This window comes from Pyrgilauda ruficollis, unplaced genomic scaffold, assembly GCF_017590135.1.
Source record: "Pyrgilauda ruficollis isolate IOZ18807 unplaced genomic scaffold, ASM1759013v1 scaffold115, whole genome shotgun sequence".
Taxonomy (NCBI): domain Eukaryota; kingdom Metazoa; phylum Chordata; class Aves; order Passeriformes; family Passeridae; genus Pyrgilauda; species Pyrgilauda ruficollis.
Window position 1 is genome coordinate 618,337 of NW_024509766.1, and position 15,084 is coordinate 633,420.

General features: G+C 41.6%; 1 protein-coding gene across 9 annotated transcripts in view; it reads right to left on the bottom strand.

The window, feature by feature from the left end:
• Positions 1-15,084, bottom strand: part of MYO9B (myosin IXB) — a 43,330-nt gene that overhangs the window by 12,292 nt on the left and 15,954 nt on the right. For 4 of the 9 annotated variants that reach the window (XM_041481096.1, XM_041481105.1, XM_041481088.1 and 1 more), the window contains exons 4-24: positions 13,886-13,980; positions 12,178-12,240; positions 11,955-12,054; positions 11,715-11,815; positions 11,368-11,497; positions 10,816-10,905; positions 10,455-10,571; positions 10,035-10,169; positions 8,071-8,192; positions 7,358-7,499; positions 6,929-7,124; positions 6,026-6,101; positions 5,538-5,627; positions 4,384-4,494; positions 3,338-3,377; positions 2,755-2,877; positions 2,245-2,325; positions 1,931-2,041; positions 1,068-1,190; positions 424-573; positions 129-295 (exon numbers count right to left, since the gene is read on the bottom strand). In XM_041481096.1, coding sequence (XP_041337030.1) covers positions 129-295; positions 424-573; positions 1,068-1,190; positions 1,931-2,041; positions 2,245-2,325; positions 2,755-2,877; positions 3,338-3,377; positions 4,384-4,494; positions 5,538-5,627; positions 6,026-6,101; positions 6,929-7,124; positions 7,358-7,499; positions 8,071-8,192; positions 10,035-10,169; positions 10,455-10,571; positions 10,816-10,905; positions 11,368-11,497; positions 11,715-11,815; positions 11,955-12,054; positions 12,178-12,240; positions 13,886-13,980 — 2,363 coding nt within the window. The remainder of the gene's footprint in view (positions 1-128; positions 296-423; positions 574-1,067; positions 1,191-1,930; positions 2,042-2,244; positions 2,326-2,754; positions 2,878-3,337; positions 3,378-4,383; positions 4,495-5,537; positions 5,628-6,025; positions 6,102-6,928; positions 7,125-7,357; positions 7,500-8,070; positions 8,193-10,034; positions 10,170-10,454; positions 10,572-10,815; positions 10,906-11,367; positions 11,498-11,714; positions 11,816-11,954; positions 12,055-12,177; positions 12,241-13,885; positions 13,981-15,084) is intronic. The other 5 variants (XM_041481127.1, XM_041481112.1, XM_041481155.1 and 2 more) reach the window with 3 other exon arrangements.

Sequence of the window (15,084 nt, forward strand, 5' to 3'; positions counted from 1 at the left end):
CACAACTTCCTTGGGCAACAATTAACCAAGTTGTTTACTAAGTCACCCCACCACACAAACTGAGCTTGGCAGGTGAAGCCAGGTGATTAAATGGATGTTTTCATGCCACGTTGCTCCTTCCCCTTTACCTCTTCCGCTGCAGGTGCCCCCTGACCAGGGCCTGCAGGAGACAAAGTCTCCTCCTGAGCTGCAGGAAGCGTTTCCGCTGCCGGTGCCGCCTCCAGGCCGCCTGGATCTCGATGGCAGCGTTGTTCCTCTGCAGAGCCATCCTGACACAGCGGGAGCGCCAGCACGCCTGCAAAGGGATGTTCCTGAAGTGAGAGAGGGCTGCCTCAAGGTGGGGAGTGCTCCATGACATAGTTTGTTTGTTTGTTGTTAGGAAAATAACAACAGTTATTGGCAGTTGGCAGTTCTCAAAGATACCTGTAAAACAACGGCTGCCTGCCGCATCCTGAGAAAACGTCTCCTTTCCAAAACCATCCTGAGCCAGCTCTGAAGGAGGATGATTTTCCTGATCACCTCTTTGTGTAGTGTATCCTGTAGTATCTGCCGTTCAGCCTCTTTCATAAAAACCTGTTCAGTTAAAGAAAAGTTCAACAAGAAGCAGTTAACAGGAGCCTTTCAGCCCCCACTGGAGATATAAGAGCTAATAAGAGAACAGATAAGGTAATGGTTTGGTACCACTGCACCAAACCTTATTGGTTGACAGCTTGCCCAAAAGATAAAAATCCTTTTAAATTTCAGAGTTTGGATTCTAAACTTACACTTGTACTTACAGCCTTCAAATCACAGAACCCTTCTAAAATGTAAACATTGATCTGTTTGACAAAGGCCAATAGGAACAATTTCCCAAACTATCTATATAACATGGATTTGTACTGTAGTCAAGAAACCAGGCTGGCATCAAAACCAAGGGTCAAGTATAACCTCTGTGTCATCACTTGCAAGAGCTAAAATAGCCAATTTAGATACAAAAAGCAGAGAAGAGTAACACTTGTAAATGAACTGCACTGAATTTTGCAGTGTACAGCAGCTGTTCTTACTGCCTTACAGAAAGTATCACAGACCTTGGTCTTCCCTATTTGATAGTAGTTTTCATTCAGTTTTAGTTTATTCAAATAAGCACAAATGTCTTCCTTGGAGGCTTTGGCATTTTTGGGCAGTAACACCTGAAACTGGTCGATGAATTCCTGTAAAAAGCAGAGGCAGCAAGAGACCAAAGTCAGAAGGTAACTCCCAATTTTGGAGTTTTAGCTTTAAAAGATAAATGTATTTAAGACACTTAAGCTACAGGGATCTGAAAATACTTACCTCTCACTACAGACTGAGCTATTTTTCCATGTAAAATGCAGGCTACAGTCAGCCTCGTGTTAACAGGAAAGATCACCTGGATGTGATCTCTAAACCTACAGTTTTTTACAGAAAACTGATTCCCACATTAGACACCACTGTGCAGCACTGACTGACTGCACTCAGACTGCTTTCCTTCACACAACCAGGAAGAATTTCCTGGCAGATGACCCACAACAGTTTAACTATGACTTTTTACCATGCAGGCTCTCTCAAAACTCCAGTGCATTTTTACAGCTCATCCCAAGTGGTCATGAGCCTCATATGAAGAGACACACAAGATATGTTTTCTGAAGAGAGCAGATATTCCTGAAAGCACAACCCACTTCCAGTTCCCACTGTACCTGGAATGTCACTGCACTCAGACTTTCCTTCACACAACCAGGAAGAATTTCCTGGCAGATGACCCACAACAGTTTAACTATGACTTTTTACCATGCAGGCTCTCTCAAAACTCCAGTGCATTTTTACAGCTCATCCCAAGTGGTCATGAGCCTCATATGAAGAGACACACAAGATATGTTTTCTGAAGAGAGCAGATATTCCTGAAAGCACAACCCACTTCCAGTTCCCACTGTACCTGGAATGTGTATTTGGCACTGTAGCCAGACCTCCTGATCCGCACAGTTTCCAGCATGCCCGTGTACCGTAACTGCTGCAGCACCAAGCTCTCATCAAAGAGCATCTCCTTCTGTAAAAGACCAGCAGAAAACAGCCAGTGAGAGCCTGAGGAGCACAGCTGCTGCCACAGGGACAGCACATTTCCTTCCACACCTTGGCTACCTTCACCTGCACACAGAGTGATAGTGAACAAGCTGAAATAAAGAGATTCCAAGGCTCGAGCCCTGGATCTCAGCACACTCTGAGCTCAGCTCAGCTCTGAGGCAGCCTCACCTTCTCTGCATTGGAGCGGATGCAGCGGATGAAGAATGGCTCAGCTCTGCCCAGTGTCTCCAGCAACTTGTTAAGTGAAGTCTGAAATGAAACAGTCACAGAAGTTTTTCTTCAGGTATCAGCATTCTGAGTGTTGTTTGACAGCAGGATAGCTTCTGCCTCAGGAATCAGGTTGTTTCAGGTCTCATGGCTGTACAAAATCCAAACAGATTCTCCCATATTGCTCAGCAAATCCCTGTATTTGGTATTTGCTTTTAGCTTTTCTCAAGAGAATTTAAAGCAGGGTTTGAACATGCTCTCACAGTAGCACTAGATCCATACACAATGTTGATCAGTACAGAGAACTGACACATTTCATGGCATAAATGGCATCTCAAAATGTACTCTGACTATAATCAAGCAATAAACCCCACATCAAAAACACCTCAAGAATAAAATCCACTTGGTTTTCCAAGCAAGACCAGCCTAGATCAGCCCAGGAGGTGTCACACCCTGAGGTGTGTCACCTACCTGGAACTGGGCACTTATGCTGGGGGGTTTCTTCTTCTTGTGCAAGTGCAAAAGGGACTTTGTAGTCCGATCGTGCAGAGTCATGCTCATGATGAGCTTCAGAGATTTGGAATCCAGCAAGTTCTACAAAAAAGTTTTCATAATCAACAAAGTGCATGTCTTTCAACTGAAATAGAAATATTTTGTCTGAAATGAGTCAGAATGAAACCAGCTACCCAGAGTTCCACATTCAATGGTATGTAATATTTCATGATCATTTCTATTTTGGGCCAAAACATTTCTTAAGAGAGAAACTGTTCTACTGCCCTGTCCCAAGAGTGTAAGGTGAACAAGGGCAATCACATAATTACTGCATTTGCCTTCCCTGACTTGGAAGTCATTTTATGCATTTATGACATCTTCGTATCTGTCTAATTAAACAATTCTTATTAAAGTGAACATTCACCTGTTTTTTAGCTTGTCAGGATAAATAATACAACTATCCTACACTATAAAACAGTACTGAAGTGAGTTCTGTCAATCAAAATGAAATTCACAGTGCAAAAAAGCCCCTACCCAAGAGAAATCTAAATTTTCTGATTACCTTGGGAATGATCTGCTTTTGCTTGACACCTCTACTTTTCCTGTGAAAATATTAAAGGTAATTTAAGAAAAAAAAATACACATGATTTTTGATTATTTCTGCAAGCCATAAGTTGATGCAATTTATGAAGCAAGGTAAAGGACAGAAGAAAATGAGCATAACAGCACCAGCGTGTGTTCATGCATGTCTCTTACAAGTGATCAATGTGAGAAATGCAAATTGCTCTGCAACAAGAACAATTTCTTTTTCTTAAACTCTGTAGGTATTAGAAGCTTTCAAAAGTGAAACATTACCTCTGAAGTTAAAGCTATTCAAAACTGCATTGTTGTATAGGCTACTGTAGTGTGAGTTATTCTCTTTAGCAACTGTATGGTCATTAAATTCATTATAACACAAGGCACTAGCAAATAAAAATAATTCAGAAGTTACAGCTGCTGGCACCAGAAGCTCTGTGAAAGCACCCAACTGCTCCCAGGAGGACAATGCATGTCCCAGCACCAGGAACTCTGGGATGTCTGAGCAGGACACACACCTCAGGCACAGCTCTCATCCACACACAGAAGGTGAAGAAGTGGAAGCTCTCAGAAAGAAGGCTGCAGTTCACATCCTGCTGGTTCTAAGCACATTAACTCTGTGATACAGGACAGGTTGCTGCTCTGAGCCACTCAGTTTACATTTACTTATTATACAGCAGAGCAGAGATTAATTTCCTTATACATGCACAGAACTGGAGATGTAAAAGACTCTAAACCCAGGAATACATCCAGCACCAGCACCCTGAATTTCAGGAAACATTTGTCACACCTTGTGGGAGATCTCACTGTTGAATATTTTGCAACAACAAGCTCATACTTGGGGCTTTTAAAGCAAATTCACATGAGAAGTAGGTTACAAGGTGCTCTATACAGCCTGTTTGCAGAAGGGATTTTTAATTGTCTTGTTTTAGCATTTTTCAAAACACAAATTTGGGACAAGCATCATTTTTAGGGACTGGAGTAACTGCCTGGTTCTTGTTGCACTTTCAAAGCAATACCCAGAGCACTCACAGGAGGTGGGAGCGGTGTTGAAGCTGACTGAGGGACCGAAGCAGCTCACAGGGATCATCACCCTGCCAGGGCAGTCCTTTAATACTGGCGATGATTTGTTCATGCATGTCTCTAAAATGATCCACAGCAAAACACAGGTGGCAAACAGAGATACACAGCCGTGAGAGAGGGGGGAAAAAAGGAGTTAAAACCCCAAAAGGTTCCATCACCAAAGGTGCTCCAAAATGCAGCAGGTCAATCCCAGGCTACTTGTTCCTAAACATGAATGATTTTGATGACAAGTCAGCACTTTCTACTCCATCAGTGCTCTAAAATTTAATTGCCAGAATTTCATACTCAACTTACTCTCTGATTCTACCTTTAAATGTAAATTCTTGAGCCATCACTTCAGAAAATGGAGGGAAATTCAGCAAAATGCACTTATAAGGGGCAGGGAACCCTTCTGGTTAAGCCAAGGAACCTTTTCAGGTAGAATAAGCTTCTTTATAATCAAGAGTAAGCATTTTTATAGAGAGATTTGACTACTAAAATGAGGCTACTTAAACTGACTTACATCAGAAAAGTAAGTTATAAACAAACTGTTAGAGGGATACTTGAAGAAATTTTGGGCTTCATTTCCATTTCAAACTTACTCATGTTTAGCTTTTCAAAGTAAGCCTGGGATGGTCCTTAATTCATGGCATGTTTTGTTCTTCAAGCATGCACTGTGCTCTTGTGAAGTGCTGTGTCCTGGCACAGAACTTACCTTCTTTACTCTCCAGAGAGGCACAAACCAAAAATAACAGAAGTGTAAGAATCACTTCTGACTCTTAGGTGCTCTCCCCATTCTGAGCTGCTCACAGAGGCAGCAACATTATTACACAGGGCTGTGGCTTCCCTGGGTACCTCTGAACTTTTCTGAATAGCAAGATTTAAAATAGCCCGTGGAAAAAGATCTGGTAAGCTGTGACCAATCCTTTCACACAAATTGGATATTTAGTTCTTTGTTTCCCCAAGTAACAGAGGCTGTCCAGGATGCAGTAATTAGGAAGCAGCATGAAGTCACTACTTTAAGTGCTCCATGGCTCCACTGTCAACCAGAGCACACTGAGAAAGTCACTGTGTCCTGGAACTGTGCCTCCCTGGCCTGGGAGTTCAGGCCTTTTGCTACTTACTTCTTGTTCTCACAAAAAGAAATGATGTCTTGAAAAGCATTTATATCGAAATCCTCAGAACAATCAAATGAGAAATCGAGCACTGAGAGGCTGCAAAAGGAACACGTACAAAGCCTAAATATCCATGGAAAGGCAAATCTCCCTACACAGATACAGTTCTGTAAGACTGGCCCTGCCTCTGCCCCCTTCAGTGACCCAGACTGGCTGCAGAGGAACACACAATGCTGAAAGCTGCACACAGCAACCACAGAGAACTCAAAAACCCAGTGGTAAATGGAACTGAGGCTGTCCCCAACATGTGGCGGCATTGGGTCTTACATAAAATAAGCTAGAGTGTTGTTTTGATGGTATTAAAAAGGCCAAAGCAAACAAGACAGAAGAAACAAAGCTTGCTTTCCTTGTGGAAAGATCTATTTGAGATTTGACCTATGAAAATCCAGCTCAGCAATTCAGCTGCTCCCTGTAGGGGTTAAGGATGTGTTTCTCACCGATAAACTTTTTCTACCGGCGTGTTCGATCTCTGGAGTTCTCCAAGGGGAACTCTAGGTCCTTGACGTACCACTCCTGCTAGGAAATAACCAAAAACCCGCATTTTGACAAAGATATGAGCAGGCAAAAAACCCCAAAAAACCACCAACTTTAGCAAGCACAGTATGTATTCAAGGACCTGGAGTTTTTCTCCAGTCCTTTATCAAGCTGCAGTACTTTGCTGCTCAAACTCCCTTCTACTAGAAAGGAAGTTGTAGCTGCTCAAATTCAGTCATTAATCCTGAACACTCATTTGATACTTTACAGAGGTCTAAGAAGATAAAAACTAGTGATAAGATGAGAATACCAGAACTACCACCCCCAACTTTCACAAACAGGCCTTCAAGTCTGTCCCAGCCTGCTGGAAATGGTGCACTGACTGGAGGAGGAAAGCTGAATGACCTCAGGTAAGAACAGTGACAATCTCCTCCATTATGAATATTAAACCATTTCTACTCAATTTGCATTTAGCACCAGGGATGGTGTCTGGCTGATGAGGTTTTGCCACAAACTCATTTTGCCAGCAGAGCAATTGTAGAGTATTAAGCATTTTCAGAGCAGTTTTCTGAGCCCTACCTGCAGTTTTCTGTGCCATACATGGCCTTCCCCATGCCTCACCTGCACTTTTTGAAGGTGTCAACCAGCACCTTCCTGTGCCCTACCTGCTGTTTCCCAACCCCACCTGCTGTTTTCTGTTCCATCCCTGCCATCCCCCGGTCCATCCCTGCCATTTCCCGGTCCACCCCTGCCATCTCCCGGTCCACCCCTGCCATTCCCTGGCCCAACCCTGCCATTCCCCGGCCCCACCTGTCGTTCCCTGGTCCATCCCCAGCCCCACCTGCCGTTCCCTGTTCCAGCCCCACCTGCCGTTTTCTGAGCCCTGTCGCGGCCGGCCTGTGCGAACACGGCCATGGCGCGGATGGCCGCGCGCAGCACGGCCCAGCGGAACACGGCCACCGGGTCCATCCCGATCAGCTCCCGCACGAAGGCGCTGTCGCTGCTGCGCAGCAGAGCCACGATGTCGGGTCTCATGTAATCCATGTTCTTCTCCCTGAAATCCTGCAAAATAGGCACATGGAACCACAATATCTCACAAAAGCTCCCTGTTTTGTTTATTCAGAATAATAGGGAGGGTTACTGTCCAGTCTACACCACCACCCAAAAAACAAACCCGAAGTACCTCTGAGAACCCTTCTGAACCAGCCCATCCCAGCAAATTTTCTACATCCTGACAATAAACTCCCAGAAAGACAGGGAAATTTTTTTTTGTGCCCATCACATCTACCACGTACTTTGATCTGGTATTTCACTTTGCCAGCAAAGTGGCGAATGATAAAAGCAGGCTCCATCACTGGGGTTCCAACAAAAAACTTGTTCTCCTCATGCTGCTGTTTGAATTTTGCCAGTAGAGTTTGGTTGGTGGCATGTGGAAAACTGGGAATACAAGACAAAAGAGGTCATCTACTTCTCAAATACAGGTATGTTTATTAGGGTGACAGAATGAACACCTATTGTTGCTTGTGGAAAGTGTTAATTGTCCAAGATCTCTACAGCTGCTTTGAATTTTAAAGGTGGGCTCAGTTTCTGGACCCAATCCAAGCAGCTCCACACACAACAGAATATTCTGAGGTTTCAAGCATACGTCAATGTTTCTTCCCACTTCACCAGCCAAATTTAGTTTGCACCACATTAACTATTTATCACACTTGCTACTTAATGCTCCAAAAACTTACAGACATGCATTTTACTTTAACTGCAGTTCCATGGTAAGCCACAAACATGGAAGTTCCTAAGTTTGCATAAGCCAAAGTTCAGTTTTAGCATCAATGTATTCTACCACCATACTGGAGTCATTAGAAGCAAACTCCAGTATAAATCATAGTCATAAATAACCCTTTGCTTCCTGCAACATTCCCCTCCTTTTTGCAGTGCTGCATTTCTGTTCCCTTCCACAGTTCTTCCCTCCTCCCTGTCACACATGTTTTTGCAGATGTTTATTGCTTACTTGCTTTCTTCATCCAGAAGATAGAAGAGGCCAGTGGGCTTCTTGCTGATTAAGTGAATGCAGGCCACATTATCAGTATAGTCAATATTGTGCCAAGTGATCCCTTCACTCTTATATTCCTCCTGTGTGGCTCAAGAAAATTCCCTTGTCAGTACAGTGCCCTGACCTTTGATGTCCTGTGGTTTAAGTGCTTAAAACACAGCCTTGGACAGCTACAGCAAGTGGAGTTTGTTAGTTCAGGCAGCAGAGACAAAAATAAGGAGAGTTTATAAATAAGAACAGAAGAGCAGGCACAGTGGCACAGATCAAAGGTCCTCAGGCACGTCACTCAGCAGGGTCTGTTTGGGGTAAAACTATTTCAAAACCAAAGCTGTGAAAGGAATGTTCTGCTGTGCTCTGCCTTCCCAGCAATCAGCAGCATAGGACCCTGGAGTCAGACATTACATCCTCAGCACTCCAGCAAAACTGGGCACACATAGAGGATTTCAAATCTATTTGCTCTTCCACAGTTTTTGTAATATGGGAAATGAGAGTAGTTAAATATCAAGTTCCAGAATTTTCATATTGCACAGTCAGAGAAAATAACAGAAGTTTCAAAAGAGGCAGTTAAGGCCTACACAACATCAGAACTTCCCTCAGGAAGCAATGGATATTGCTCAGAACATTTGGAGCTCCATGACAAGAGAACATGAAGCTCTTCTGCTGAAGTGACAATCCCTCAAATGCTTGACAAGACAAGCTTCCCACTAAGATACAGAAGCAAAATACCAGATTTTCTTAATGCTGTAAATACCCATAGGAAAAAGGTAATGATAAGGTAATAAATTAAAAAAAATTATAAAGTAAAAATAAGAATCACATAGAAAATTAAATAAGTTTTATGTTTAACAAAGGACAAAGAGCACCTCTCATGGTCTACATGATGATGATGATGATGATAAATGCATTAGAATTAAGTAGGTGGAATTCAGTCTGCCCAAAACAGTACACACCGTGTTACAGAACTGAAATGCCATTTTCCACAGACAAAAAAGCCTTTATTTAAAAAGATATAGAGATCCCCCTGAGGGCCCTCAGGCTGCAAGAGATACAGGAAATGGGTCATTCAAGGATTAAGCTTATTTGGAAAAATGGCATTAGAAAAAAAAAAAGAAGACAATGTAACTATTTACTCTGGCCAGCCTGGATAGCCAATTCTGTCCTAAGTTACAAAACAGGGACCTCAACATTATGTTTACACACAAAGTTTGGATGTTAGGTAATTTTATTTTCTTTAAAATGCTTGCCTAAAGTTGTTGACAAAGTACCACATACTAGAGAATGACTCCTTTCAGCAGTGACCTGAGAACCAGTATAATTTATACTTCTGCACAAAACAGAAAAAAACCAAGTCTGGAGCAAACCCCCCTCCAAAACCCAGTCCAGGTACAGGATCTGCTGCTCCTGCAGCACTCGGAGTGCTCTGTCAGATGACACCACCTGCAAACCAGTGGATCAACACATGCCAGTAACACCAGGACTTCAGAACCACTGCCAGGATCACAGTTCTATCCCCTAAAAGCAGTTGGGCAGGAGGAGCAGCAAAGACTGGTTATTAAATGCTTACAGACTGATAAAAATAAGAGAAGCTGTTTCCCAACCATTTAAACAAAAACACCCAAATCCAACCCCTCACCTACAGACTTCCAGTACCAAAGTTCACAGTTTTAGCTGACTTCTGTCTGGGATCACCTGAATGTTATCTTAGTTTTTGCAGTCAAGCAGAAACTTAGTGCCAGCCTTCTGAAGAAAGACCCCATTAGTACAAGAACAAGCAATAGTAAAAGAAGACATTTTAAAAGTAAAGACTTTCAGAAATATTCAAGCAGTTATGCCATGGAGTTTTGCAGAGTAAAGGCTAAGTTTGCATAATACACAAACACTTGAAATAAACAGGTTTCACTTCAGCCACTCTTGTTTCTTACCTGCTCCAATTTGAAAATGTGCTGATTGAAATAATACTGAAGTTGCTCATTTGCATAATTTATACAGAACTGCTCAAAACTGTTGGTTTCAAAGTCTTCAAATCCAAAAATATCAAGTACACCAATGGACAGACACTAAAAGAAGATGTGGAAATCTAGTTACCAATCTGTCATACAGTGTCTTAACCCCCAACAAATAAATAGTCCAGAAAGCACTGCAGTCTGTGCTGAAAGATTTTAAATATTTAATAGTTCTGCCTACTGTGAAAACAGAGATGATTAAATATTACCAGGAAATTTACCATGGGCTTGAAAAGTACCAAAATTAATCCCAGATATCACAATATATCATCTCTAGGACTGACTGTTAGGTCCAAACACACAACTGCCTGCAAAGGCTTGGTTTTGTGAGGGACTTACTGTAACAGATTCCTCCATGTCCTTCTTGTTGAGGAGTGCATGATTGATTCGCAGAACAATCCAATCAAACAGAGCACTGTACAAGGACTTGGCCATGGAATCACGAGCTGTTATTGCCTGCAGATCAAACAATCTTCAGAACTTGGGTTTGTAAAAATAATCATTTCCGTTTCAAACCAGTGTCACTCACAGGTTACAACCCCAGCAGAGATAAATAAAACCACAATTTGTCTTTAATTCAAACTTCTAACTTTCCAACAATCCCTCACAAAATGTGAAAGTGTACCGTAATAGCTTTTTTGGTCCAAAAAAGCAAGTTTTAGTAATTTAAAAATCCCTCTACAAGTGCTCTTTTACTCACCTCATTGAGACTATATGGCAAAATAAGCTTATCATTAGCAGTCACAGTTTTTCTTTTTGTTAGCACTTCTACCAGGATTTCCCGTTTCACCTTCAAAACAAGAGAACAAGAGCTGCTGTCACCATCAAGCTCCTCAAGGAGTTATTTGACTGTAGCAGTGGACATGCAACTTCTTCAGAGAAACTCTTTGATAACAGCCACATTTATCATCCATCAGTAGCTTTACTAGTCTTTACAACTTGTTTAAATTATCGTGTTTACATTCATTCAGCTGTTTCCCTGTGGTGGCAAAGAACACACCTTCACTGATTCTATTCTTGCTCATCTCTGTGACTGGTGAGTCAACAGGTTCTGTTTCCATGCTGTAGGTTATATTCCATCTCTAACCCCAATAATCTCACTAATTTCATGTTTCCCCTCCCACAAGATCAATTTCTTGGAAGTATCACAAAGGAGATTTAAATACAGCAATTGGGATAGCTGAGTGAAATGCTGAGGTAGAACATGACAAACAGGTGTACCACACATTAATGCTAAAGAGAAATACTCTACTTTCAACAGCTGGGAAAGAATGTCCAACACTTCAGGAGGTCCCACATCCAGCCCTTCATCCCGACCTGTGGCTTTCTTCTTGTATGTGACATTGCCCAAATACAAAATAGCTGAAAGTATTGAAAAGATCCTAAGGAAGAAAAATTGAATTATGTCAGAATTTTTCTTAAGAGAGTTCATTATGACAGGTTAGCAGACCTAATTTTGCCTCAAGAATTAGTCTCTAAGCTCTCAAACACTCAGCTCTCCTCGTTCCCTACAGAATTACTTCAATCTCAACTGCCCATTGCAATGACCCATGAACAGTAACTGCCAGTAACAAAAGCTAATTACACAATTGCACTTACTGTTTCTTTGTTGCTGAAAGGAAGCCAACCATCTCCATGGCTTGTTTTAATCTCTCGAATTCATGTCGGAGATCTTCCCCATCTTCAATTTTCAAGTTATGCTGCAAAAAGAAATCACAAAAAAGGCAAAGAGCAAAACTCAATCATCACAAAAAGCCCAGCATAATCTATTCTCCTTCCTTTCATCTTTGACCAACACACAGATAGCCCTTATCAACGCATTGGTAAATCAGAGATTACCTGGTTGAGGTAGAAATAATCTTCAGGCTGCTTGAGGTGAAATTCTTTACGCTCTTCCTCGTTGACTCCAAGTAGCAAATAATAAAAGACATGGTAGTTCCTGCAAAGTCAAAACATTTCTCTCATGAAAATATAGTGGATTTTCTTTTATTCTGTATAATTCAGATGCTCTTAAACTGCTGAATTGATTTAACTCTCTTGGAAAGCTATATTTCCCTCTTACCTTTCATCTTTTTCTTGAGAAACCAGACGAGATTTTTCAAGCAGGTATTTTTCAACCACAGCCCTAAGGAGTCACAGAAAATGAAATAAGCATGAGGGCAAAAAGAAAAGACCTCAGAAAACATCAGACAGCAACTGCCAAGAGAGTTCAAATAATGACATGTGCACTAGAATGTGCAAGAGAAGAGCTTACACACCACTTTAAATCTAAAGCAAAAATTTCAGTAGGCCCTGTATTGTGACTGGAACAAAGAAATACCCAAGGAACACCTCTCTGCAGTGCTTGGGTTTAATGCAGGTAACTTAAAACAGGCAGACCAAGCAAGGAAAGTGCTGATGAAAATTGCCACCAGAAACAAGACCCACAGAGTGGTAACAATGTGCTATCCTGAAAAATTTACACTTATCTGACAAGGCATGCCAAGGCAAGACCCCAGAAATATCCCAGAGATCTGCCAGATTCTCATCCCAATAAATCTGCTGGATTTTTATGTCAGTGAAGACATCAGCCCAAAATAGAAGCCAGCCAGCAAACCCCCTACAGGATGACAAAGTAACCTAAATGTTGCAATGAACTCTCTGTGTGTAGAGACACAAGGCTTGACTCCATTTCAGAAGGCTGATTTATTATGTTATATATTATATTAAAATACTACATAAAAACTATACTAAAAGAACAGCGATAAAAGAAAGATCAGAAGGTTACAAAGAACAAGAATAGAACAGAATGGAATAACAAAATCCTGTGACTGCTCACAGCCTTGGCACAGGTGGCTGTGACTGGTCATCAATTGAAAACAATCCACATGGAGCAATGGATGATGAACCTGTTGCATTCCACAGCAGCAGATAGTTATTGTTTACATTTCTTTCCTGAGGCCCTCAGCTCCTCAGGAGGGGAAAAATCCTAGGAAAGGATTTTTAATTAAATATCATAGCTACACCTAAACAATAATTCCAAGTCCTTGACAAGGGGCACAATGATTGAGGACAAAGTTGGAGCACTTTTTACTCAGGCTGAAGACAAAAGTGTATTCAAATTGTACCAATCTCCTGAGCTAGTGTGACTGGCTCTGAAAATATGTTAAATTTGTTCAGAATAACACTCTGTGCCACATGTGCCTTGAGTTCCCAGTCACTCTTGTTATTGCAAATGAGAAGAAATCCAAAGAAAGGAAACACTGGAGCATCAAGGTCAGGGATTGCTCATGACACTCCACAGTCCCTCAGAACCAACAAATGTAGGCATTAAATATCTCATTTTAAAACCTTCAGATATAAGCACGCACATTTGGTTAAGTAATTTTATAGCTTTCTGTATCTCTCTAGCTGATGTTTAAACTGGTTTTTTTTTAAAGGCTTCCTCAAATCTATTTCACTTCTCTCCACTCCTCTTAAAAATTCAGATCTTCTGTTTTTAAATGCAAAATGGAGAGGGCAGGGGGTGTTATGCAAAAGCCTTCATTTACCATGGAGGCAAAGGTACAGCAGCAGATCCTTAACATGAGCAAGCTGTACAGCAAAGTCAGAATATTGAGCATCACCTGACAATTCCACACAGCTCAGTTTACAGAATTTTCAATTCCACAGCACCAAGTTATTTTCATATGAGCAGAGCTTCAACAAGGCAGCATTTTATGTTCAACAGAGGCTTCCCAGTTCCTAAAAGCACAGAGATCACCCCCAGAATCAGCTCACCCTGTACTTACCCCCGGACAATACCATTCTCTAAATAGTTGACTTGAATGAACTTCCCAAAACGACTGGAGTTATTGTTATGTGCTGTTTTTGCATTTCCAAATGCCTGCAATAAAGCAAAATCAGTTAATTTTCAATCAAACTAAATATGTCAATGCACAGTTTCCCAAGCTCTTCTGTTCATTATTCAGACTCCTGTTGGCTTCCAGAATAAATCAGAATACTGGGGGAATTGCAGCACACAAAGAGCAAAAAGGCAGCCTAGGAAGCCCCCATGCTCCTCCCAGAACTGTATTTTGTTATTGTTTTGTATTGTATTACTGTTTATTATTTCACCCCTGCAGTAATACTGGTGGGACTGAGGGAAGGGAATAACACTTTTATGTATTTTCAGGAGTACAGGGCAGGTAACCACAGGTAGAGAGTGCAAATCAGCCTCAAGCAATAACAATTAGGACCTCAGAGAAGACGTTCAGTAGGGTGAAGACAGCATAACCACCATGACATCACCCCTTCCATACAAAAGTCACAAACCACATCCTATTCCCCCATGTACTGGACCACTGGAAAAAATTCACACTAAACACAACATTTCTTCAAGAGAAACAGAACATTAATATCTCATTTATAAAGTTAGCCCAGGAATTTTCAAAGTTGTGTATTCAAAAAAACAGGAAAAGAACAGAAAAATTTTGGTTTACAGAACAACTCATTGGGCAACCACTCTGCTGCACAACACTGAAAAATGGAGTTTTATGATGAGGTGCTAGGAAAGAAAAAATAGATATGGCAGAAACCCTAACTCTGCATTTCTAATTCTTCTATCAGATCATGAGTCCTCTGACAGCTGCTAATACACACATAACACAAAACCCTCTGCATGAGCCACCCTTAACTACAAAAGAAACTTATTACATGTAAAAGTCCAGTACCATTAGTTATTGGGAATGTCTTTATCAGCTCTTAACCATGTGTTCAAAGGGGAAGGAAGCTTGTCACCCTTCTACCAGACAGCATCTAAAGAAGGAAACCTCCCCAAAATGCAATTACTGCTCGGGGTGGACTATCCCAGCATCTCCTGCCACAGATATTTCCTCTGAAAGCTCCAAGCAGTGAAGGCCCCCATTAGGAAATCCTCCTCCCTAGTACAGAACCCTTGTGAAATGATGTGTGAAATGATTGCACAGAGCTGTGCAATCTCTTCCTCCAC